This window comes from Oxyura jamaicensis, chromosome 1 (assembly GCF_011077185.1).
Source record: "Oxyura jamaicensis isolate SHBP4307 breed ruddy duck chromosome 1, BPBGC_Ojam_1.0, whole genome shotgun sequence".
In the NCBI taxonomy this organism is placed as follows: Eukaryota; Metazoa; Chordata; class Aves; order Anseriformes; family Anatidae; genus Oxyura; species Oxyura jamaicensis.
Genome location: NC_048893.1, coordinates 199,194,266 through 199,220,047, shown reverse-complemented (window position 1 = coordinate 199,220,047; position 25,782 = coordinate 199,194,266). Strand labels below are relative to the sequence as shown.

At 45.9% G+C, this 25,782-nt stretch overlaps 1 protein-coding gene across 4 annotated transcripts in view; it reads left to right on the top strand.

Moving 5' to 3' along the window:
* The window catches only part of TENM4 (teneurin transmembrane protein 4), a 901,054-nt gene that overhangs the window by 862,679 nt on the left and 12,593 nt on the right, over positions 1-25,782 (top strand). For all 4 annotated transcript variants that reach the window (XM_035330189.1, XM_035330205.1, XM_035330196.1 and 1 more), the window contains 4 exons: positions 8,044-8,216; positions 12,587-12,822; positions 18,603-18,899; positions 20,125-21,739. In XM_035330189.1, coding sequence (XP_035186080.1) covers positions 8,044-8,216; positions 12,587-12,822; positions 18,603-18,899; positions 20,125-21,739 — 2,321 coding nt within the window. The remainder of the gene's footprint in view (positions 1-8,043; positions 8,217-12,586; positions 12,823-18,602; positions 18,900-20,124; positions 21,740-25,782) is intronic.

Sequence of the window (25,782 nt, the reverse complement as noted above, 5' to 3'; positions counted from 1 at the left end):
GTAAAGAATGGGGCTGAGCGTTGACTCTCAGAGGTTGGAGTAAACAAATCATGAAGCCATCCATGGCAAATCTGTCTAACCCATTGCTTGGATGGAAAAATAAAACAAACATATTTACTCATCCCTCCCTACTTTAGTGAGTAGAAGGGAGCTGATTTTGTCCCTGTACAACACTGATGAGACTAGTACTATCAGGTCGGGTGTCTGCAGTTTATGAAGGATGGGGAAAATCGAAGAGTGTGCAGAAAAAAACACAGTTCAAAAATGCAGTCGTGGGGAGAAAATGCTTTATGCTTGAGAACTAAAACAACTTGATCTGTTTATCTTAGCACAAGAAGTGTCCAGATCACAGCACGTCAGCACAAAACTGTCACCTACAGAACTCTTGGTCTAGCAGAGAAAGGCACGAGAAGGGCAAAGGGCTAGAAAAGCAAAGGTAGAGACATTCAAGTTGACAGGACAGTGTAATTTTTTAGGGCTGAGATTAGCTAACCGGTAGAGCAACCAACTGTGAGAAGCTGTATATTCTCCATTTCTTGGTATCTTAAATCACAACTCTGGATGCCTTCCCTAAGATATATTTTCTCTAGACAGAAGATATGCATGAGTCAAACACAAACTGCAGGGATGAGTGCAGGCATGGCAAGATGAAATGTAAATTCCTTGATAGCCAAGAAGTTGAAGATGGTGTAAAACAAATTGATGTTTGAAACCTGCAGGTTATTGGTTTCTGTATCAGAACATCGGGAAATTTACACTGGGGAAGTTTAAGTGATTTAGAAAAATCCTGTGATCATGAGTGACTGGAAGGTGCTCTGAGTTGTTTTCAGTCCTGGCTAAGGGTAAGGCGAAGCCCATATTTCCATTTTGCTTGTGGCCGAGGAAATAAAGACATCAGATCTGACTCTGAGGAAAAGCTTGATGGTTCTCACTGCACATAACAGTTGTTTATGGCCCCAGGCAGGATGGGCACCACTGCTTTAAAAGTTAAGGGTAAGCATAAATCCAGCTGGCAAGTTTACACTGCACCAGTGGCCCCTTGAAGAACATCCCTGTAAGATTTACCTTTACCTTACTGTCTGTGGAGGACCATAAAACCAGATACCCAACACAAAAAAGCAATGGTGTTGCAAGAGTGACAATACTACACAGGTACGTGTCCAGCATCTCTGCTTCTCCTTTGGTTGTTGCTCTTACCAGGGCATTTCTCAGCTTTTATCATACGGCTGCAAAGAGCTGCGATATACGGACACATTGGTGAGACTCCGGAGAGAAGAGGATATGTTTGATACGTTGACCCCACAGTGGAAGGCTCACCAGGGAATCCAGGACCTCCAAGGGTTCAGGTTGGGCTGGCACACAGGGGAAAGGAGACAGGTGCTGTTTTGGGGGGGTGGAAGAATTGCTCACAGCACTTGCAGCTCTTCCTTGCACCCTCGCTACACCAACACCCGCTGTAAGAGTCCTGTTTGATTGGGTTTAGCACAGACCAAGGTTCAGTATCTAATGGCATGCAGTTTCTCCTTCCTTTGAGAGTGAAACTTGGCTCCCTGCAGTAATTAGCCTGTCCCTAAAGACTTACCTAGCACTTCTTTGAGGGTTTTAGCATTATATAGACCTTTGCCTCCGCAGAGGGCTTGACACTCACTGTCAGTTAATGCGGGACAGCTCATCTTGTCCAGTAACCAGATTAAAGGCTTGCCTTCCCGTTCAACCCATGACAGTGATAATCAGTGGCAATGGAGCTTGATCTGGATGCTCAGCCAGGGTAACAGCTTCTCGTTGTCCAACTCCTCAAGTCAAAGACAAAGGATGCTGTGTGACTGCTTTGTTGTTGCTGCTTTTCCACTTGACATGAAAAAATCGCTACCAGCCTTCACCGAGCTGGTTACCCTTGCTGTTTATCTCTACTTCAGGACCCATTTTTTTTTTAACGTATTTGTTTAAATCAAGAATATGGCAATTATCTTGATTAGCTCATGGAGATGGTATCACTGTACATTAATTCAATTTCCCTCTGAGCCAAAGTCAAACCTTCTATGCATTATTTAACCCAGATGAGGCTCTTTCACTTAGGTCCTTTGTGTGCCCAATCAGTCCTGAAGGTCACCTCCTCCGGTGCAGAATTAAATACTTACACATCGCTGCAGTCAAGCCCACAAATTCAAAACCTTTCCATGGGCTGCCCAAGAAGTGGCAGAGAGCAAAGGGGAATGTGGAGCCAGATCTCCGGATGGGAGGGAAGGGAAGCTTTGACCTGTAATGTAGGACGCTGTTTAATAGAGGACTAGACTCTGACAAATCTATAAAGGTCTGGAGGTAAGAGCCAGCTGGGCTGAGCACACGGGATGGCTTGGATGGCTTTCTGACACCCCCAGCACCCAGGAGGTCCCACCCCACCACCAGTGGTGCTTGGTGTCCCAGCCAATGCTCCTGTATGGGTGACTGGGACACTAAAACAGGGGTAGAATGTCCATGATAAGCATTTACCCAGAATTGATCTGCCTTGCAGGTGGCATAAAAGCTGTGCAATTTCTTCTCTCGTAGTCAAACCCAGAGATAAATAACACTCATTACCTTTAGAGGAGCAGCCACCTCTTGACTTTGAGAAAAGCTAGCTTGCTGCATTAATAACGTCCCTTTATCACCAGCTGATATCTCAGGTCATACACAGAGATTTATGGGATTTGGTGGCGTCCTTGGTTTAGCGTAGTTCAAGCGAGGGTCTCTTCCCACGGCTGCAGCAGGCTGGAGCAAAAGAAACATGAACCACTTTTGCTCTCCCTCCTCTTCTGCCTCTTTCAGCAAGTTTTCTTCGCTCCACATTTTCTTCACGGTAATATAACCCAATTCTTCATTGTTCCTCTGCAGAAGCTACAGTGAAACTCCAGTAAGTGCCGAGATTAAATAACACTTCTCCAGTCCTCTCGCTAAGTTGTGAGGTCATGTTTGGAGCCCGTGGCCTGGCCTGAAACGCAGCTAGAAAGGTCTTCATCTTCTGGTTTGGGCAGCCAGAAAACTCTGCAGACAGTGGCTGCAGCCTGGCTTTGTGTCATTAGGGAGAGGACTCGCCTTCATACATATTTGAGTGGTATCGGTTTGTCTATTATGGATTTATTTTTAATGTTGTGTTTAATGTTGTTTGAAAAATTGCGAAGAGACAAGCTTGTTGAGAGGCGGCGGGCGCACGGCTGTATAATCACACACAAAATATAGTTTGCAAAGTACATTAGGACACTTTGGCACTAAATGCAATATTATTACAGTGATTTTTTTTTTCCGATCTATTTGACTCGTAGTTTTAAAAGGCTGATGAAATGTGAAAAAGCTAAAATGAGGAAACTCGGAGGCTCAGGCAAGGAATTGATTTCTGAATAGACGGTACTTAGGATGCTCTCTTTAATTCCCAAGGCCCAGGTCTCTACACAATGGTAATGTGATAAATGAAAGCTCTGAATGTTTACAAGCTAACAATTAGGCCTCATAAGCACCAAATACCATTTTAATTCTGGGCATTGAACCTTAGCTAAATACGTTTCCAATTGGGAATGGATGGCAACAGCTTCCTTTGCTGGCCTAATAATTGCCACTGTAATTGTGAACGCTGAGGCTTTGCAGCAGGTTTGAATGGGAGGCAGCAGCTGTGTTAGCAGGTGATGAATTCATTGCTCCGAGTGGCTGCTGCGTGTGCACTCCCATGTTTCAGCATTTCCTTAATTCTGAGCATGTGGAGAACACAGCACTCTTAGGCTGTGATGAAAACTGGCCCATGCCTAAATCCTGAGGCTGTGGAAACCCGGCCCAGGGGGGCTTAGTTGCGAATTGAGTTGACTGGGAGAGATTTATCTTACCCCAAATACCAGGGCGCAGATCTGCAGTCACTTGGCCTTCCTCTCCAAGCTGAGAGTGAGTCCTCTAAGTGCCTTTGTAGGGCTGAAGGCAGGGATAGAGGGAACGGCCACGGCTGTGTCACTCATTTCACGTGTTAAGCACATTATCTGCTTGGGATGCTGAAGCCTTCAAGCTCGTGTGTCCCAGGAGACTGCGGGGGTGTGAGAGATGACATCAGGTATGTTCCGTATGCTCGAATTTGGAGAAAAAAAGGGAAATGCTCCAGTCCTGAGCAAAACAGTAAAGAGGAAAGGATCTGCTTGCCTAGAGGAAAGCACCGTGTGTGTGACTCCTTTTGCACAGCCACCGCAGCACTAAAAGGAGCTTTTGTCTGGCCGTGAGTGTTTTACACTTCATCTGCCGCTAATTAAAAGCCATAATTAAAACCGGCGCAGTCTAGTTGTGCTGCTTTCCCCCTTGCAAGGCATGACCCCCTCGCAGCTGCGGCTAGGTGAGCTGTCACCCCAAAGCGAGCGCTCCGAGGGTCCCCGCCTGGTTCCTGGGCAGAGCCGCAGCAGATGCAGGGAGCACAGATGGTTCGGGTTACTCCTGACAGAGGCTAATGTGGTGACGAAGGAGGTGCCAAAAGTCTCATGTACACATGCAGGCGTCTTAAATGGATTCCAGCATGCCATCGCAGGCTGCTGTGGGCCAAAGTGAACCTTGCTCCTCGGGACCCCAAGTCCCAAATGGATGCTCTTGATGAACTTCCCTGGTGTGTGAGTTTTGTGCAGCTGGAAAAATCAGACCATGTAAATTACGCTTGTTGTACTCACTTGTTTTGATTTTAAAAGAAAAACACATGCAGAGATTTAGGACCATCGTTCTCTTTTTTTTTTTTTTTTTCCTGTTGTTCATACACAGTTTGCACAGCGAGAGGGTATCAGCATATTTGCCCTCTATCCCACCATGGTGGAATAGCAAAAAATCAGCATTTGCTCTTGTTTAATGGGATGAGAGGCTGCAAACATACACAAGCAGGAACCCCAGGATGCTGGGGAAGCCAAGTAGTGCCGAGCAGGTTGCAGGAGAGATGTTAAGAGGTGTCTGGGGACGTCGTGGAGGGAGCCCAGAGCTGTTGGAATGGGCTGCAGGGTTGTTGCAAGGAAGGAGCAGCTTTTACCAAGCACTGGAGGACCCTTTGTGAGGGTGCTCTGTGCTGGATGTCCAGGAATGAAGAAGAGTTTAAGGATCTGAGTGTCTGCTGCTGCTTGGGGCTATTAAACCGAGCATCCACAGGCTTTGTGAGGGTGTTATTTTTTTTGAGCTGTAAGTATGGCTTGCATGGAAGATAGGTTTTGTGCTGTCAGCATGGTGCTGAGTGTCATTCAGTTAGGATAAATCATATGACGCAGAGGACATTGACTCAGCACTGCAATGAAATAGTAGCCACGTGGCCATTGCTCTCTGCCCCCATCCTGCCTCTTGCTGTTCTTCTTTCCCTAAGCTGTGGACCTGCTTCCTTTCACACTCACACCTGTGTTACACCAGAGTCACCCCCCAGACTTCAGTTCAGCATACCTAGATCCGTGCCGTTATGTTTAGGAGGTGAAACAGGCTCAGTTCCAGCAGCTGATTCTTAAAAGCTATAAATAGAGCAGGATCCTTCCCCTACAGTTGCACCAAGTCAGAGGTGCTAAATTCAGATGCCATCTTCCTTAAATTTCAGAGCACTTGGGATCTGAGGACTATCCTTACTGTTTTATATATAGGTCCACTGGTGTCACAGTGGAAAAAAAATGGGGTTTTACATAACACACTTTTAGCGATAACAATGTTCTCTCTGCTCAAGGGGGAGACTAAATCGTGTCCCTCGTGGCCTGTCTCAGCAGATGGGATAAAGATATCTCTCGCGATGCGTTTAATTTAAGATTTCATACTGTTTTAGGAGGAGATGTGTGGCTGCATCCCATCTCAGAGGAAACAGGACAACAGCAAACAAGGAGCAAGGCCCCTGGCACTGAGAGCCTTAGTTCTGGCTCTTGTAAGGAGATTCAGTTCAGATCCAAACCGTGCTCTCCTAGCCACTTGGAAAAGCTTTAGCTGGTCTCTGCCAGCCTCCTGCAACACAGTCCTGAATTTATCCCTTTCTCTTGTGTTTTTTTTCCCCCCTTCTTTTGCACTTCACAAGTAGCTGATTGATTGCCAAGGTCTTGGAGGGAAAAGGCAAGGCTGCTCCTTCCCCCATGCGTGGATAATCCCAAGAAGGATAGGCTGACACTGTGGATGGCCAGATGCTTTCTTCCACCTTCCTGGGCAAGAAAAGCTTCATGTGGCGATGTCTCCAAAGCCAAGAGCTAGAGAGACTCGCAATGAGCTCACCTATTTAGGCACTTTACTAAATATTAAACTGTGACACCTTTTCAGCCAGCCCTACCTCTCATCAAGTCACTGCCATCCCTGTCAGAAGTGAACTACCAGGACTGAGGACAAAACTGGACAAAGGAGAATGGAAGAGGCAAACTTGTTTGTCTGCACAGTGCAGAGCCAGTGGCAGGTTTGGGGTCTTTCCTAAGTTGCAATTCAGGAGTAGTTTTTTGTTATTAGATGGGGTCTGTTGTCTTGTTCTCCAGCTCAGAGTAATCCTGAAGAGGATCGAGAGCTTCTCAACCGCCTGCTGCCTCTGATATCTGATCAACCACATCCAGACCCTCTCTGATGCATTTCTCTCACCTGTTCTTAAAAGCATTGGTCAGTGGGGTGTCCAGAGCTCCATCTGTTCCTCTGCTTGGGGCAACCATGGACCTGGAAAATGTTCTCCAGTTTCTGACCTGAATCTCCCCTGTACCTTCTGTCACATCCTCAAGATAAATTATACTCCTCTTCAGAACAACCATTTTCAGGCTGGCATGTCCCCACTTCTTTGTTTCCTCTCATTTAAAGCAGCTCATTTCTTTTGGCTTTCCCTGTCATGTCATGTTTTCTAAGCATGTTTTCGTTAACATATCTTTTATGATCTCTCGTTCTGAGGAGTATTGCCCCGAGCTGCACTCCATCAGAGATTCACCACTACGTGTTGCAGGAGATTGAGTTCTCCCTGCTTAACCACCATTTGCTTTGCATCCCCAAACGATGTGCTTTCTTGCCTTTCTCTTTTGGGCAGGACATGAAAAAGTCAAATGTGTACCACTGATGGCTTTTGTTGATTTTTTTTCCTACTGTTTCTCCCTGCCTATTTACATATCCCTTGCCTGGAGGTCCACAGATCTACCTGCTGCTCTCCGTGTCACTCTGCAGGAGCCTCCCTCCAAAAGTCCCTTGCCCCAAAAGGGTAACTTTTGAAATGCCACAAATGGGAGGAACGCTTTCTGTTCAGAAGGCCTCCAGGCACCGCTGTCTGCTTCTTTATTTTATTGAAAAATAAAAAAATAACCCCCCGGCTAGCTAGCTGCTGTGGGACCAGCATGTGCGTAGCTCATTTCATCTGGGTCCTGGTAGACAGGTGTCCACATCACAGAAGCCTTCCCAGATGGTGCTCGTGTTGGGTCTTTCATTGGAAAAGCTAAGGACTCAGTAGGGGTGAAAAGTGACCTGCTTTTTTTGTGCTTTTAAATCGGTCCTTCCAGATGGTCCTAGGAACAGCAAAAGGTAGAGACAGGGGTCTCAGCTGTGCGCTCAGGGCCCTACGTCGTGTTCACAAAGGACTTTTTTCTACCTGGTGTGGCCAATCTGGCAAGTCCTTGCTGCTACCATAACATTAACTTTTAAAATAGGACAGAAAAATAATGCTGAAGAGCTCGGGACACAACCATACAAAAAGCTGGTGGTCTTCAGAAACTCCTAGTTCTGCTAGATGGGATGCACAGAGTGGTGCTTTTCCACAGGTCACAGCACAGCAGATGGGAAATAAAGTTTTTCTGACATAAACAAGAAGCACAGTGCAGGTGATAAGTATCAGAAAGATATTGTTAAGAAACAGGCTAATGCCTATTTAGTCATTTTCTGTTCTTTGCTTCATTTCCTTCAGCTAAAAGCTGTAATTTTCTTTTCATAAAGCCAAAAAAAAAGTTCAGGTAGTCCTGACAGATAGCAGGGTTTTGTCTGGGAAAAATCTGGGTGAAGGCACCAAGACTTGGTCTCTGCTTTGCAGGATGATCCATGTGTCCCACTCTTCAGTTCATGCTGTTAATTTCCCTCCGTCCTCCCTTTCAGGTACGACAGCTTTGGCCGCCTGACCAACGTCACCTTCCCCACTGGCCAAGTGAGCAGCTTCCGCAGCGACACCGACAGCTCCGTGCACGTCCAGGTGGAAACCTCCAGCAAGGACGACGTGACAATAACAACCAATCTGTCAGCCTCAGGAGCCTTCTACACCCTGCTCCAAGGTGAGTCGGGCCCCTCTCCCTCTCCCAGCCAAGCTGCACGCATGGGATTATCCATCAGGAAACAGGCACCTTCCTGATAATCCCTGCCACCTGCATCCCCAGCACCCCAGAGCTCCCCACGTGCTGGGGCAGACGCACACTTGCACCTACTCAGCCACATTCCCTAGCTCCGGAGTTGCTCTGCAGCTGTTTTTTTGCTTTGTTCTCAGCCCGTCCCCTTGCCGTGCAGCGTAGTCCTCCATCATCATTACCATTATTGTTATAACAAAAAGGGACGCGTAAATCTCGCTGTGCTTCCATGCGACCCCCTTTGCTTCGTTCTCTTTGTGGCTTCCAACTTAGCAGTTCCTCTCCCCCTGGAAAAGGATTCCAGATGGTTACCAGAGGTTTCTCTAACTCTTTGTTCACTGGCCGTTCAAATAGTCAGAGGGCAGCAGCCAAAAAAAATGACTGTCCCAGTCCCAAAATGTCTGTGTTTGAGCTAAAAGGCTGGGGTGGAGAGGCACGACGGAGGAAGGAGATGTGGGCAGCAGGGGTGGGACTGATTTGCAGCTGTTGGAAATGAGCACGGCTCTGCTGGTGATGGCAAGGTGGGGAAGCGGAGGATTGATGAGGTGGAGGAAAAGGTGATGAAGTGGGAAAGGAAAGAGGAATAAGGAGTGATGTAGCACCGTGCTGACATACCGGTAAGGGCAGAAGATGTAGTACACAAACCATGCCAACCTGGATCTCCAGGTTCCACAGTCTGAAGCCTCCTGAGGGTCCCTCGCTCCTGTTCCCCAGGGCCAGGAGCAAGAGAAAGGATCGGCAAACCATTAGCATCCTTCACTCCCCATGTCTCATTCATTCTTAGCCTACGCCTAATGGCAACAGGCTGCCAAACATCATTTCCCCTGGTGAAGAACAAAGTGCTCCAAGTGAGACCAACGCGTTCCAGAGTCCCACTTGTTCCCATGTCTCTGGGACGTGCATTTCCCTCCCCCTCCCTATAAGACAAGCAAGCTTTCCTAAAAGAAAGTGCCTACTATGCCTTCACAGTGCCTTTCCTGCCTTTGGAGAAGGCAGCTGAGAGGGTGCCAGCCCCTTCAAGCTGTGCTCAGTATCCCTGTAGGGGAGCACAATGACTTTCTTTTTCTTTCCCTCAGTCTGCAGAGCAAGATCCAACCTACCCCGCCCCATCCCATCCACTTGCATTAAGATGTCTGGCAACTGCACAGACATGAGGTTGGCTTCACCTCAAGAGCCTAATTAAGCAATAGAGCCCGCTGTTGGGGGCCCTTTAGTGAGATAATTGACTGCAATGTGATTTATACATCCAGAGCTGAAGGCACAGTTACATAGTGGTGCCACGGTCAATTATCTCATTGTACTGCCCTCCAGCACAGGGCCACTGCTGCCGTTGGGATATACAGTATTACAAACAGCTTAACCATCTTGAGAAGTATAAAATTACAAAATTCATTGGGTCTGAAGCAACGCGCTTACCTAAAACTGAAGATCTGGATAATGTCACAGCAGAGGTGGCCCGTGACCTGCTGAGGGTGGCTTTCGCAAAAGCGAAGGCTGTGCGAAAAGGCTGTGAATTCCCAAACTGAGGCTGTTGTTTGTTCATGGCAGTGCTGTAGAAACTAAAACAGAGGCCACTGGAGTTACCCAGGAATGCACTGAGCACAGCTGAAATGTAATTTGCCTTCCGAGTGTCTCTCTGGTGGAAGGAGCTGGAGCCATCCTCGAGGTCTCCGAGCGTCTCGCCCGCTCGGTTGTTCTCAAGGGAAAACTCACGTTGCAGAACCCTTTGCGTGAGAGGTACTTGTGCATTTTCCTTCAGGGCTCAAAGCTCTGGCCAGATTTCACAAATCCTTTGCAAACCTTTCAAGAAACCTGGATCACACAGCAAGCTCTGGCTACAGTCAGTGTGTGATGGAGACATTTTATGGCTCCATGCAGAGACCAGAAACAGACCTCACAAAGGTATTTAAATGCCTAAATTCTGTTGTTCTTGGTTGGAGTTAGAGTTCAGGCACTCAGAAATCCTTAGTTATAGGACTCACAACTGTAGACTCTCATCCATAGCCCCCCATTCACATACTGGGACCCTCTGTCTCAACGTAAGCAATCCCCCATATCAAGGATGAGATCTGCAATGAGCTGGGGTGTTACCCAGCCCTCAAACCCCCAGGTCAGAATTAAGCACCACAAAAAGCTTCAAACATCCACCTGCCTTAGCCAAGATGGGAGTCAAGGTTGTCAGAAAAGACCAACGTGCACCCAGGTGGATCCATACGGTAGCTTTGCATTAAGACCTGTGGATGTTCAGGGTATGTGGGGTGCTCCTGGTGAGAAAGACATCTCACCTCGAGGTCTCTAAGGGACAGAATTGGCATTTTTGCAGGCTTGGGCTGGACGCCAAAAAGGAACTTTAGTGAGATCTGAGAAGGCATTTCCAGAAGATTATGTGCTCCTCTAGGATGGACTTAGAAGCCTGTATAGCCAACAGAAACTCAGTGGGATTTTTCCCTGTAGACTGCTGACAAAGAGGGTAGTTCTTCAAAACAGAGTACAAAAATAAAGCCAAATCACCATAAAATACAGCATCCAGTAGCACCTGGATTTCACATGGCCCTTGAGAAATGCCGTCAGAACCCAAGAAGAGTCTCCTCTTGGGGAAATCTCAAAAGTAGTGGATTTATTGCCCTCATACTGCTGGTGGCAATCCACCATAACCCCTCTGTGGTGCCTGTGTGACACAAAGGGAACATCACATGTCCAGTGAATTCCAGAGAGCGTTTCCCCTGCTTCCTGGTGAAGGATGAAGGAAGGAGGGATTTATTGTAGTGCAGAGATATTTCGCTGATTTGATTTAAAGTGGATCTCTACTACTTTTTTTCAGAAAACCGAGTATCTAAGAGCAAAAGAGTGAAAGCCAGCAGACTGCCTTCTTTCTCTCTATTTGGAGAATCAAGCCTGGAGTGTTCACAAGTTTAATCCTTCTGGAGTCTGGGTCAAAAGACCATCAAATTAAGTAGACAATGGTGTAGCCAAAGTGCTTGAATCTGTGCTGTGGATCACTGCTGTACATTTATAGTGGCAGAATCCGGTGCCACAGCAATTTTACACCGTCATTAGGTTAACTGTGTACAGTAAGTTGAGTTGTGGTCCTGCTGAGATCAGTGTGGCAAGACTCCAGCTGGCTCCAGCAGCACCAGGATCAGCCTCACAATAAAAGCTACCAGCTGGTGTCAGGTTTCCTTCCCTAATTATACCAAACTCTGGTTTGTTTTGGTTTTTTTTGCTGATCTATTTCAGCTAGACGAGAGATGGTAATTTTGCTGTGACCTCGTTTCCTGCTGAGCTATGGCAGAGCAACTAGTGAACAAAACCCTACTTGCCTCGGAACGGAAAAACAATTGACATGAATTTTTAATGGCTATTTTTATTCACAATTAGGTATTTATGGCAGCCTGGGAGATAGGAATGGTAATATTTTCCAGCTTTTGAAGAGCTTCAAATAAGTCACTCTGTATATAATGCACTTTTAAAGCTATTCTGCATTGAGCAAGTCTCATGTTTTCTTACCCTTCACGAGCTCCTCTCTGCAGAGAGAAGTGCCAGCTGGAGTTTCAAAGGACGGGGTTTCAGCCTGCCTAGTTCCTGGAGGATGTGCAAGGGATATTGTTCTTCTCCTCTTCTGCTCCTGAAATCCCAGATCCTGGCCTCCAAATCTGCTGATCTGTCAGGAGCTAGAGGAGAACAGATGTACGGAGATGTGTGGGAGCTTAGTGCCTCTGCTTTCTCTCCAAACATGAGGTCTTCGGTTGCCTCCTGAAAGCTTTCCCAAGCGAGAGTGTTTGGCTGTTGTTCGGGGAACTGGTTAGCGTTAACTTGCTGTGCAATTTCCTGTCACTTGTGAGATAGGGAATAAGCTGAGAAAAGGAGGTGGCCCCGCTTTTCCATATTTTGTAGTGAAACTGGGATCTTTGGGATATAAAAATGTGGAAAGTTTTCAGCAGGACCATGGTTTAAAACAAATATCTCAACACCCAGTGTTTTAGCAAAGGTCTTTATCCTAGCCTAGAGGAAGAAGTTTGAACCTGTGTCCTTGGATAGGGTATTACAAGGCTGTTCCACCGGTGGCTTTTTAAACCTGTGTAAGATTTTTCTGCAAGACTTTGAGGCCATCTCATCAGAATGAAAAAACGACTGTTCACCTCGGTTTTTACTGATTTGCTCACTGAAGTAGGACAGGTGAGTGACAGTGCGTTTGGTTGCAGCCATCAGAAATATTGGTGAGGCCTGGATGAGGGAGCAAATAAAAGGCTGGAGCTGTATCACCAGGCAGCGCTTTTAAAAGATCTCTTTTCTGTCTTCAGACCAAGTCCGAAACAGTTACTACATCGGCGCCGACGGCTCTCTCAGGCTGATGCTTGCTAATGGCATGGAGGTGGCCCTGCAGACCGAGCCGCATCTGCTGGCCGGCACCGTCAACCCCACGGTGGGCAAGAGGAACGTCACCCTGCCCATCGACAACGGCCTCAACCTTGTGGAGTGGAGGCAGAGGAAGGAGCAAGCGAGAGGGCAGGTCACCGTCTTCGGTCGTCGGCTGAGGGTAAGTGAGAGGCGTGAGCACTTTTGGACTCCGCTTCCCATCTCGTCAGTCCCCAGCCTCGTGACAGAAAGGGACAGGGCTGGTTTCTACTCTCTGCAACCAGGATGAGGCTGCAGGACAGAGAAAGAGCTGTTCATCCCCAGTGACACAATCTTTATGGCTTGGATGTGTCCTTAAGTCTCCTTGTGTGCTGTCATTGTCTCAGCCATCACAGACAGGACTGATGATTTCCCTGAGCCCCCTGCATCACTGGGAATACATCACCTCCTACCAGACACTGCAGCTTTAACCACCAGCCTTTTCAAGCAAGCAAGAGATGATTGTAAATATTGCACCAGTTAGTAGAAATTAGTAGGTATTTTCCACCTGTACTGCTGGTAGACCTGAGCACTGACAGCTTTGTAAGCCTTGTTGTTCACTGTGCAGCCTCAGGAAAATCTCCAGGTTCCTGAAACTTGCTAATCTGTCGAACCTGCTGAAGAGCTGGGCTTGCAGGGCATCGCGTGGCAATTGCCTTTGTTCCCTGATGTGAAGAGTTATCAACAGCTCCAGCCTGATGCTGCTCTCTCCCCACCGAGTGCTCAGCACTTTCTGTGCTTGAATCTGACATGGTTTGAAAACATTGTTCCACACCATGCGCCACAGACTCGTCAGGGCTTTTTCAAGTTCTTGTCCAGTAAGCCTATAATTCCTCTGCTAACTGCAGGCAAGGCGGGGAACTTGTAATAACAGCAAGTCCTGCACACTCACCCTGCACCTTGCTGCTCTCAGAGTCGTGGGCTTATGTGAAGCTGTTCAGCGCCTGACAAATTCAGGCTCTCAGAGAAAAAGTCAGTGCTACCGCGGCCAAAGGACTGCAGCTATTTATTCACACTCAAGCTTCGCAGCAAATATTAATGCTGTGGTTTCAGAATATGTATTTCCCAGTCCTTGCTCTCCACCTCTCCCTATTCCCCGCTGCGTGACCTCTGCCACTGTGGTGTGATTTTTCCCGTCTCTCTTTGCTCACACTTGTCAAGCGTTGCTCCTCACCCTCCCCAGCCCCGCCGCTGCTCTTTTCCCCTTGCATCGATAGCCTCACAAACTCACTTTTTTTCATCATCAAGAGAATAGCTGGGCAAACAGCAGTGAAAGCTGATGCTGCTCCTTCATTGGAAACTGCTGGACGCCTGCAGATCGGTTGGCATCAATCTTCTTGTTTGGTTTGGGTTGTTGTTTTTTTATTTTTTATATTTATTTTAATAACCAATGAAATTACCAGACAAGTCTGCCTCTGAAAGGAGAAAGCCTTCTCAAATCTGCAGCTGTGGCACAGCTATTTGGTGTTCAAAGCAGTTTCCACTCATTTAGCCGCAGCTCAGCTGCCCGTGTCAGTTTTATCTTCCAAAATCTTCACAGCGGATTCGAACACAGAATGTGTCTTTGTTTTATATTGTACTGCATTTGGAAAAGCACTTGCAAAATGAGTTTTCAGGCTGGTAACTCGTGTCCCTATAAATCTGCCAGCATTTATTCACATTTGGAGCCTACTGGGGCCTGTCCCTGCTGCTAGTGAAGCAGAAGAGCATCTTACATCATTGAAGGACTCGGTTACAGCTCTGTTCCGGGGTTCAGAGGAGCTGAGGGTGAACAAGACGTTTTAAGCTGCCTGTCTGTACCTGCACGGCAGCATCTGCACCCCTAAGACATAAACCTGCAAGGTGCTAATTGCCTCCTTGGGGACTGCTCGGCATTTAACATATTCTCCATGTCATGTTCTCCTCTTCCCTCGCACCAGTAATTGCTGCTTTCTCTGGCAAGGGAGAAGCTTAGGGAAGTTGAGTTCAACATGTTTTTGTTCATTTGGGGAAACTTTATCATTTTCTGCCTTGGGTGAGTAAATCACTGCTTTCCCTCTCCCCTCACCCCGCTGCTCCCAGGAGACGGCAGCAAAGGCATGGGGAAAAAGATGCTCCATGGGGAAAGAGCACACCCAGCAAAGCTGCAGCCCTGTGTCTCTCCCTGAGGTTTTGAGAAGGGGAGAACAGCATCTGGCCGCTGTAAAAGAGGGAGCTCCCCATAAAACCAGCATCCTTTCGGCTGCCATCACAGGGATTTATATTTTATGAGTCGTGAGCCATGTTTGCAGGGTGTTCTTGGGGACTGACAACACATTGCTGTGAGCTTAACTAGCTCCTGGCATGATCATGCCAGTTGCTCAGCTGCCTCCTCAACCTTCCCTAGGAAATAAAACAGTGTGTGTGTTTATCGCCGGGATAAGGCACAGGGCAGGGACTTCTTCATGGACGAAGGCAGAAGGGGCCAGTCCCAGTGCCTTTTCCGTGGTCCCAGCAATGCTGACCTGATGCTGAGCTTGAGCAGGCAGCACTGAAGCAGCAGAAATATGCTAAAGCAGCCCCTTTCCCTTCTCATATCACTCACACCCTACGGAAGGAAAGTTGCAGTCCTCTGATCCACCCACCCAGCAGCGAGGTATCTCCACTAATTGTCTGGCTGCGAATTCAGCCCCTGACAAGCCAACAGCAACACAGACCTCATCTGCAGTGAGTGTTGGCTAAGCTCTGCTCCAAGGAGCAGAGCACCTTCTTTCCTTTTTTAAAAAAAAAGAAATATGATTTTTTCAATAAAAAAGGATGTAATCTCTGGCAATGGAGCAAATAGGACAGTTGACAGAGCTGCTGGCTCAGCTGTTTTATTTATTTAACCATGAAAACTCCTGTTGCAGTTTGGTTCTTTTTCCCCAAGACCAGGCTAACAATGGCACCAAGACCAAGTGTCCCAAAGACCAGAGCCAACAGGACCAGAGAGGTCCTGTGGGATGTGCCAGTGGTGTTCTTGGTGTGTTCACTAGTGAGGACAGTCCAGCATCATCTCCAGAACTTCTACAAGGAGCTGAGGCTTGGATAAGACCACCCTAATAATTTCAGCAATTCACTGGCACAACTGCTTTGTCAGTACCATTTATCACATGGATGTTGCTGGCTCCTGGAGTCCTCACTGCAGAAGTATTGTTTGTGCTCTTCTGCTGAGGATTGCTACAGCCTTTTTATGAGAAATCTTCCCTTTCTGTGCTCTTGCGCTCCCAGGGAGACCAATGCATGCTGTTCAATTATAATTTAAGCTAAAGGAGCTCCACGTGAAGCTTTGGAGAGATCTGAGATGGTGGCATGTCTTTGCTCCTGCTTTTCCAGAACAAACCAAGGGGTTAAATGGAAGTACTGTAGTGGGATGTGAGTTTGGGGCTAAGTTCAGTCTCTTACTAGAGTAAAGGGAGGTCAAATACACTGCAAACCATGCATTGATGTTTACCCTGGCTCAGCCCCGTGCTGATCACAGGCCTTGCCAAATGCCCTGGGGGGCAAAAGCTTTCTGCAGGAGCTTCTCAAAGCCTTTTCCAGGATGAGGACTCCGGGATGGAGGATGGCACCTTATTTAGCTGCTCACTGTAAAACACGCTTGTTGGACTGAAGCCTGCAGCCCTGTCAGTGCCCCTGCAGAAAATTCCCTTGTTCAAGACATGCCCTTGAACAAGGAGGAAAAGATTTAGCCCCTGTTCAGAGGCTACCTGGCAGTGTTGGGTTGGCTTTGCCCATCACCTTGCGGGGTGGCTGTTGGCACTGCAATGCTTCACAGAGAGGAGAGCAGGAGAAACAAATGATTAAAAAAAATCATGAAAAGGGAGACTGGTTCCAGCTAGTCCTGCAGAAGTCCCTTGCCACAGTGGTGGAATGACTTAGGGCACCAGTAACGGGATACAGAGGATTGGAGGGAGCCTAAGAGCTGCCCTGGGACCTGTTATTTGGTTCTTCCAGCACGGCGCATGGCACACGGAGCAGGGAGGCCACTTCCAGCCCGGATCACTGTCCCAGCTCTGGAAGAGCTCTTTCCAGCTCTCTTGGCAGAGACCAGTAGCAGAAAAAGCTGCAGCTGCTGGGCTGAAGCTGCTCTGTGAATAGATGGAAGGCAGAGATATTATTCCTTCCTGCTCTGCTTTGCTTTCCTTCTTTTTTCTTCTGCAAGCAATTGCCACTTCTGTTTCTCTATTTATAGCAGCAAGCACCTATGAGATATCAAATTGCTCCGTTAGTTACATATGTGCATCTGTACTTAGAGTTTTGATACCTTTTTAATTATTTCCCAGCTTGCCTGTTACAATGGGTTCTTGGCTGATTTCCTCTTTTTCCCATTGCCCATTTGCATTCTATTTTAAACTCAGCTACACATTTAATTGGAGCATTATCTACCTTTCCACACTGTTTTTTTTCTCCTCAAGTCCTACTTGCCTTTTACACTGTTATTCATAAACTGGAAATCAGTTTTGTGGTTGCCTCCTTTTACATCATTTTTACACTTACATCACAGCACCGACTCCTTTTGCCTGGGCTGGCCACGCACCCCCTCAGCTCAGTTCCATGTTTTCTCAGCCCTGCTTTTGCCTCTTCCAACCTCCTTCTGGGACTCCTTCTTTTGACTTTTGGCTTTGCGGTGTCCCCTTTTCCCAGGTTCCAGCACTGATGTCTGAAAGCACTGCAGTGGTCCTGCCATTCCCTCTTCCCCTCCTTCAGGAATCCAGCACACCATTTCTCCATTGTCTCTACCACATCCTTTCTGTTCCTGTTTAGCTCTCCCACATCCCTCAAAATACAGTGGGAATTCAATATGCACCCTAAAGAAATGGCCAAGATCAAAGCTGGACCAGGGCTGAGAGCAGTGCTCAGGGCTGGTGTTACCCAGAGCAGGATAAAGCAGCGTTTTTAACTCAGAGACCCTGCAGCAACCTGCAAACCCTTGGTTTATTGACTGCAGCTGAAGCGCTGCAGAGGGAACCAAAAAAGCTCTTTGGAGTTTGAATTTCATCTGAGAAGAATCTGCACCTTTCTAGAAAAGAGGGGTTCGCCAGCTGAAAAAGGTTCGAAAGTGGTGGGATGGTGAAGCAGCTGCCTTCCCTGACAAGCCTTTCCTGGCAATGTGGGGTTTTCATCCTTGTACAGTGTTTTGCTACTGTGCTGATGTAGCTTTATAAACCTCCTTGCACATGCAGCTAAACATGAGTTGTATTAGCAGGTCCTTTTTGTAATGCTGTGTGCTACAGTCCCTGAATGAAAATGTATTCCTGCTCCTACCTTTGAAGTAGATACCTTTGATCTTTGGAAATGCAGAGGCAGTGGAGGTAACAGGAGTGTAATTATGCAACGCAGAATAACCCCAGGACAATGAAGCTAAAACTCCAGCTCTCACAGAAAAGTCCCTGGTCTATGTAACATGTACAGTGGTCAAAGCCTCCGTATTTCATCCCAGGTGGAAGGCTTCACCTCCAGTGCATGCAGTAAAAACTCAGAGAAAAACTCAACTTTCAACGATGTTAACACAACATTCATCTTCTTTCCAAAAGTATTATTTTTTTACATCCATGAAAGCGAAAGGCTTTTATATCCCAGATTTAATAAGCAGAATATCTTGCAAATATCCCTTGCAACAATTTATTATGACATTTTCTGTAGGTCCATACCACATGTGCTGTAGCAGTCCTAAGTTTGGGATATGGGCAATATTAATTCACCGTAGTGATGTTTCAGATGTACCCACTGGTTTCCTGCCTCTGTCCTCACTGAAAGCAAGATGTAGAGTTAGGCCAGCACTTGGTTTTGAAATTCTTATCCAGAGGCAATGAAGATCTGGATAGTCTCTGGTGTGATCTAAAGAGGTGTTTGGTGAAACAGGCCTAGGCTTTGTAACTAAAACAGTTTCCCGCTTCCTAATTCTCCGTCTCCCTCTTGTAGGTTCACAACAGAAACCTGCTGTCCCTTGACTTCGACCGTGTGACAAGAACAGAGAAGATCTACGACGACCACCGCAAGTTCACACTCCGCATCCTCTACGACCAGGCGGGGAGGCCCAGCCTCTGGTCACCCAGCAGCAGACTGAATGGGGTCAATGTCACCTATTCCCCAGGAGGACACATTGCGGGGATCCAGCGGGGCACGATGTCAGAAAGGATGGAGTATGATCAGTCTGGCAGAATTACATCCAGGATCTTTGCTGACGGCAAATCATGGAGCTACACTTACCTGGAGAAGGTGGGAGTCCTCCTACTGGCCTCTCACTCATGGTGCATTTGGTGTCAAAGGTCTTCACATCTTTGACTTTAGCACAGCTGCATTACTTCACAGTAGCTGATAACTGGTCCTTATAGTCCAATACTCCTTTTCTGTGTGTTCTGCTTGCACTAAGATGCATATAGGAACTTTGGTGCCAAACCACCAAAGAGCAGTTGAAAATAGTACGGAAACTTCCCCTGGGGGCAGTATTCTTTCCCAGTCACACTGAGAGCATGTCTTAATGCTGTATTGCTCTGGCATTTGATTTTTAAGCACAGCATTCCTTTGCTGAGCTAACTGCAATATAAAGTATCTGCAGGTAAAGTCAGAGGAGTGAACAGTAGGGATTTCCACTAGGATTTTCCATGTGAAAGCAACCCATTGAGTATGATATCCTCCCTTCTTTGAGTAGCTTATTCTTGTTTCATAGGAAATACACATAATAAAAAGCACAAGGTACAAATCCAGCCAGACTGTTGTAAACACTTCACAGTGTTTTCTATAGTCTTCATTGTGTAAGTTGGCAAGGGACTTAATTTCTTCTGGGTATTACCATTTGTTGTTACATTACACAGTGTCCCGTAGATCCACTTCTTGCATACCTGGAGCTGATATTCATAAGTTTTGTATAGAGCCTATCCCTACAATAGCTTAAGGAAATTGCAGTAACATAGATTTTAAAAAGCAAAAAGTATTGACTTGCACCTTGTATTAAACAGTCTGTGTGGATTGTCAGTTATATGCAAAGCACCGACAACGACTACGCACGTGGGCAGAAGTTTCTAAGGCAGTAACAGATGACACATAGACACACTGAGTTAATTGGGCATTGGACAGCTTCAGAAGGGTATTTTTTCAAGCATTGCTTTGGTCTTGCTATCAGCTTTATTTAGTTAGTTTGTAGAAGATATTGACAAGGAGAATTTGGGTAGAGACAGCTACACGATATCGATCCAAACAACTGAACATTCTAAACTTAGACCTTTGCTGTGCTAACTGCTTCTTCCTCTGACTTGCTCCTACTTGGGGATGCTTGATGGGTCGTGCAGCTGCAAGCTGCCACTGTTTCATCCTGTGGGTGCGGAGACGTATCTCGCTTGCCCTATTTTTTTTGATTGGACAATTTTGCAGGTTTTTTTAGAGTTGAGGATGATTTTGTCTGAAAACCAGGATTAAAATATATTATTTTCTCTTCCCCACCTAGTCCATGGTGCTGCTCCTTCACAGCCAGAGGCAGTACATCTTTGAGTTTGATAAGAATGATCGCTTGTCGTCTGTGACCATGCCCAACGTTGCCCGGCAGACTTTAGAAACCATCCGTTCCATCGGCTACTACAGGAACATCTACCGGCCCCCAGAAGGCAACGCCTCGGTAATTCAGGATTTCACAGAGGATGAGCAGCTGCTCCACACTTTGTACTTGGGGACAGGGAGACGTGTCATCTACAAGTATGGAAAGTTGTCCAAGTTGGCAGAGATGCTCTACGACACCACAAAGATCAGTTTCACCTATGATGAAACTGCTGGCATGCTGAAGACGATAAACTTGCAGAATGAAGGGTTCACGTGTACAATCAGGTACAGACAAATAGGGCCCCTCATTGATCGACAGATTTTCCGCTTCACCGAGGAAGGCATGGTGAATGCACGCTTTGACTATAATTATGACAACAGTTTTCGGGTGACCAGCATGCAAGCAGTCATCAACGAGACACCTTTACCCATCGATCTCTACAGGTACGATGACGTGTCAGGCAAAACTGAACAATTTGGTAAATTTGGAGTCATTTACTATGACATCAACCAGATTATCACCACCGCTGTCATGACTCACACTAAACATTTCGATGCCTATGGCAGGATGAAGGAGGTCCAGTATGAGATATTTCGGTCGCTCATGTACTGGATGACCGTGCAGTATGACAACATGGGGAGAGTTGTTAAGAAAGAGTTGAAGGTTGGCCCTTATGCAAACACCACCAGGTACTCATATGAGTATGATGCCGACGGCCAGCTGCAGACAGTGTCTATCAATGACAAACCACTCTGGCGTTACAGCTATGACCTAAACGGAAACCTCCATTTGCTGAGTCCGGGAAACAGCGCCCGCCTTACCCCACTCAGGTACGACCTCAGGGATAGGATTACTAGACTGGGGGATGTGCAGTACAAAATGGATGAAGATGGCTTCCTGAAGCAAAGAGGCAATGATATTTTTGAATACAATTCAGCTGGCCTGCTCATCAAAGCCTACAACAAAGCTAGTGGGTGGAGCGTGAAATACCGCTACGATGGCCTAGGAAGGAGAGTATCTAGCAAAACCAGCCATGGCCATCACTTGCAGTTCTTCTACGCAGACCTGACCAACCCAACCAAGGTCACCCATCTGTACAACCACTCGAGCTCAGAGATCACATCCCTCTATTATGACCTCCAAGGCCACCTCTTTGCAATGGAGCTCAGCAGCGGCGATGAATTCTACATAGCCTGCGATAACATTGGCACTCCTCTGGCTGTCTTCAGTGGGACTGGCTTAATGATTAAGCAGATACTATACACAGCATATGGGGAGATCTATATGGACACCAATCCCAACTTCCAGATCATCATCGGCTACCACGGAGGACTGTACGACCCTCTCACAAAGCTTATCCACATGGGACGGAGAGACTACGATGTGCTAGCAGGTCGATGGACGAGTCCGGACCATGATATGTGGAAGCACCTGAGTAGCAATAACATAATGCCTTTCAACCTGTATATGTTCAAAAACAACAACCCCATTAGCAACTCTCAGGATATCAAATGTTATATGACAGGTAAGACATTTAAATTGGTTAATATATTCACAAACTGGTGTCTATCTTGCCATTAGTGAATAGGATCCTCTCAGTATCCTTGTCACAATGGGGTTTTCCAGTGTTCAATACAATGGACACAAGCTTTTCTTTGCCAGGTGACCCTTGTGTCAGAGAATGGTCGAGGGCATGTTTAATTCATCAGCATAGACTGAGATTCTAATTCCCAAACTTGTTTCCTTTTCACTTTCTTGGCATTTAAACTCTTTACATTGCTTCCAGTTGTTTGTTTCCTTGGATATCCCAAGTTTAGCTACCAATTAATGTCCTGATAACCTTTCTCTTTGTGGTGGGGCAGCTCTGTTTACACAGTTTTGCCCAGAGATTTATTTGCAACTAAACAAATGACATGCAGATTTATTTTAGCAGAACGGCAGCAGCAACTTAAACCTTTTATCATCGTCAGCCATTTCAGGGCACACAACAGTAACGATGTAGTTCAGAGTTAATCTGCCCAGCAGAATTAACAGTTTCTACTAAATGTCAATAAAAAGCCAGTGCTTTAGACTTAAAGGCCAGGTTTTAAGGCATACGTCCCCCACTGCTTGACATAACCTCTGAACTGCTTCCCCAAAGACTTCGTAAAATGGCGTTAACATGATCTCTATGTATGTTTTTTATAGAGAAAATCATTCTGGAGGTTAAATGTCCATCCTATGCTCATACTTTGTGCAACACTGGTAGTAACATTTTAGAGGACTGTTCTATTGGGACTTTCTTCCATGTAATCATCATTGCAAAACCAGGTGACAGTCACAAATCAAATGTGCATACTTCTTAAGGAGATACCAATAATTTTTAAATTTGCTGCATCTATCACAACTTTCCCATATGCAACAACAATATTTACATTCCCCTAAATTACGAGAGCGGCTTAATAGCAAAAAAAAAAAAAAAGTTATGAAATAAAAATCCTGTATTGTTTCATGCAGCTTTTTTTCCCAGCCATTAGGGTTCGTGCTTTCAGATTCTCCTGCAATAATCATAAGGATTAGATTGTATTTTGTTTAGATGAAAAGCTGTTTTGTCCAGAGCTGGGAAGATGATGCCATGAGGAAAGTAAACTATGCCAAAAGATGCAGACTAAGACTCTGTGTGTTGGCCTCACTCTGGTAATTAAAATTGGCAGGGAATATTTTGAGATAACTTTTCCTATCAGAAAATGCTCATTTGTCAAAATGGAATTTGTGGGAGAGTGTTGAGCTTGAGAGATTTCTCAGCAGAAATGTTGCGAACAGCTCTCAAGATCGCCTAAATGACATATTCCAAAATAATTTGAAAGGAAAGATTCCTTTTTCAGTTTCAATCTTTTCAAATTAATTATAAACTAGCTATAGAAAACTGGAAAAGAAAAATTAGCAAATCAAAATGAAAGATCTTAATACAAATTGTTATCTTGAAGTGGTCTGGTATTTGAACAGCCACTTTGTGACATATTAACAGATTTTTATTTTTCTGCTCAAGTTCAGACAGGACAGAATTTCAAATGCTGTCTTGGATCAAGCAAAGAGTTTCCCACCCAGCTTTGATGATAACATCAAGACGCCCAAATCCAATACTTTTATATTTTATATGCACCAAATAACTTTTTCCATCATCTTAAAAATTCAATTTTTAGCCTTAAAAGAATGCAGAACCCAAGTTCGTGTTTTAAGTTTCTCCTTTCCCACTTCCACCCTGTGCGTGGAAGAAACAAGTCACGATATGGGATGAGTGTCATGATACTTGGCTGCTGCTCTGCCATTCCTTTCTGCTGAAGCTTTCAGGCTCTTCATGGACAGGGTGAGTGATGAGAGTGTCCTTATCATCATGACCACATCTGCCCAGATTTTGGCACAGGGAACCACTCTGTCCCTCCTTCCCCACCCCAGCACCCACTGTCCTTATGAGAGCTCAGCTCCCAGGACACAGGCAAGCAACATTTTGGTCTCCAAATATCAGGTTTCTGAGCTCATGAGTACAAAATTGGAGGCACGCGGAGGGGAGAGCTGGAGGAGCAGGTATTTATGTTTTGAGAGGCCCATTGTTAAACATGAGTATTTTAGCGATTGTACACTTCATGGCACAGAGCTCTGCTGCCAGCTTCAGCAATCCTGATGGATTGAACTGACATTTCCATTACATGTGTCTGCATTAAGCACTCTTTTTCTTTGCCCTCAAATGAATTTACTGTGAAATGTGTTGGCAGGGTTACTGTAGCTGAAAAAAAACTCTGTGATGTGGAATGTACTTTTCTGTCAAAAAAGTTGTCACTGCCTCTTGGCAAATTAGTATTTTCCCCTCTGTTTTCTCAGCTCCACACCTTCCTCCCATGGTAGATTCTTGGGTGTGGGTTTTCTGTTGTTGTGCTGGGTATTCCAACACCTCTTCCCAAAAAGAACAAACTCCTGTTTGCAAATGTTTTGAAAATCAGTTTTATGAGAAGTATAAAAAAAAAAAAAAAAAAAAAAAAAAAAAAAAAAAAATACTGTCTTGAATCTCTCTAAACGTGTTACATATTTTTCTGCTGTTCAGCATCCCTGCTCTGTATCCTTTTTAACATTTGTGAAGTGCTCGGAAAATGATTCCTGCACCGATTCCGACCTTCACAGTTTTACTTTGTTCTCCTGACCACCTGGTCCACAATATGGACATCAAAGGTCCTCGCTTCACATGAGAGGGGTTTGGAAGCAGGCTGGCTTAGCGCTAAGCAAAGAGATAATCAAACGAGAATGAGAAACGATTAATTTCCTTCCCTCCCCCCCAACCTCTCTGTTTCAAAGACACTCCAAAAACAATCTGTACGTTGAGTGAACAGAAGTGTTTTCATTACAGAAACCCTCCTCCTTCCACATGGATTGTTGCAAGGGCTTTTTGGACATCTGCCCAATCTCAGCATTTTGGCCTGCAAGAAAACAAGCATCAGATAGTGTGTTTGTTTGGCTCCCAGTCCTCCAGTCATCTGGAAGTGCCTTTCTTGCCATTTGCATCTGTAATTTCTCTTCTGACCAGCTCTTCAAAACATTCATTCAGGCCCATAGGGGACAAAGAAAAAAAATATTCAAAAATGCACATTTGATTCTTTAAATTGATCCTGTTTTCGGACTGTTTCAGCAGTGTTTATTCAGCTTAGCAAAATGAAAAACAAGCCCTTTGCACATCCAGCTTGAAACAGAGCAATCACCAACACCATCCCAGTTACACGTAAAACACGTGAGACCCCTGGGAGCTGGTATTAGTTAAACTTTACCTTCATATCTTCCTTTTTCTTGCAATCGCTGTTTGTGTGCCAAATGCACACCATATTGCTTGGGGACTGGAGCAGGTGTGTCCTTCTCTACAGTCCAGCGAAGGCAAACAAGGTGAGATCATCAAACGCTCTGAAGTTAAAGGGGGAAGCAATGCTGATCCCAAGCAGATCTAGGAGTTAGCCAGCCTCATCGTTATTTCCTCCAGCAGGAGAACATCTAGCTACTATTCCTAATAGCTCTGCAATTTGCAAATTAGGGAAGATTTTGTAGTCTTCTGTCAAAGGAATACAACAATGTTCCCTAGGTCTAATCCTCGACATCCCAAATGCCTCGGTTTTCCATCATGTCCCCTTTACTGCCAGTGATCCCTCTTCTGTGTAAAACAATGGTTTATGGCTTGTAGCCAGCAGTGTTCTCACCATCCAAGGACTTCTTCTAAGGGGTTTATGCAAAGTGCCTGAGCAAAGTGATTTTGTATCCCTGTAGGTAGCCTGGCTGGCTGGCTGTTGTGTTACGGGACGGAAAATAATCCAGCAGTGTGGATGTGGCATTACAACCTGTGAGCAGTCTGTGCCCCCTTTTATTTAGCCCTTTCAAATAACCTGGTCAGGTAGTGGTGTGGTAGCTGATTTCACATCACTGTAAAAGATGCCATGACTTTATACTGGTGTAATACTCAAACTGCATGTTCTTAAAAATGACAAGGAAGTGAGGTGGAAATGCCATGGAAAAAACAAAGGATGCATCCAGAGCCTCTTCCATGAATATCTGCAC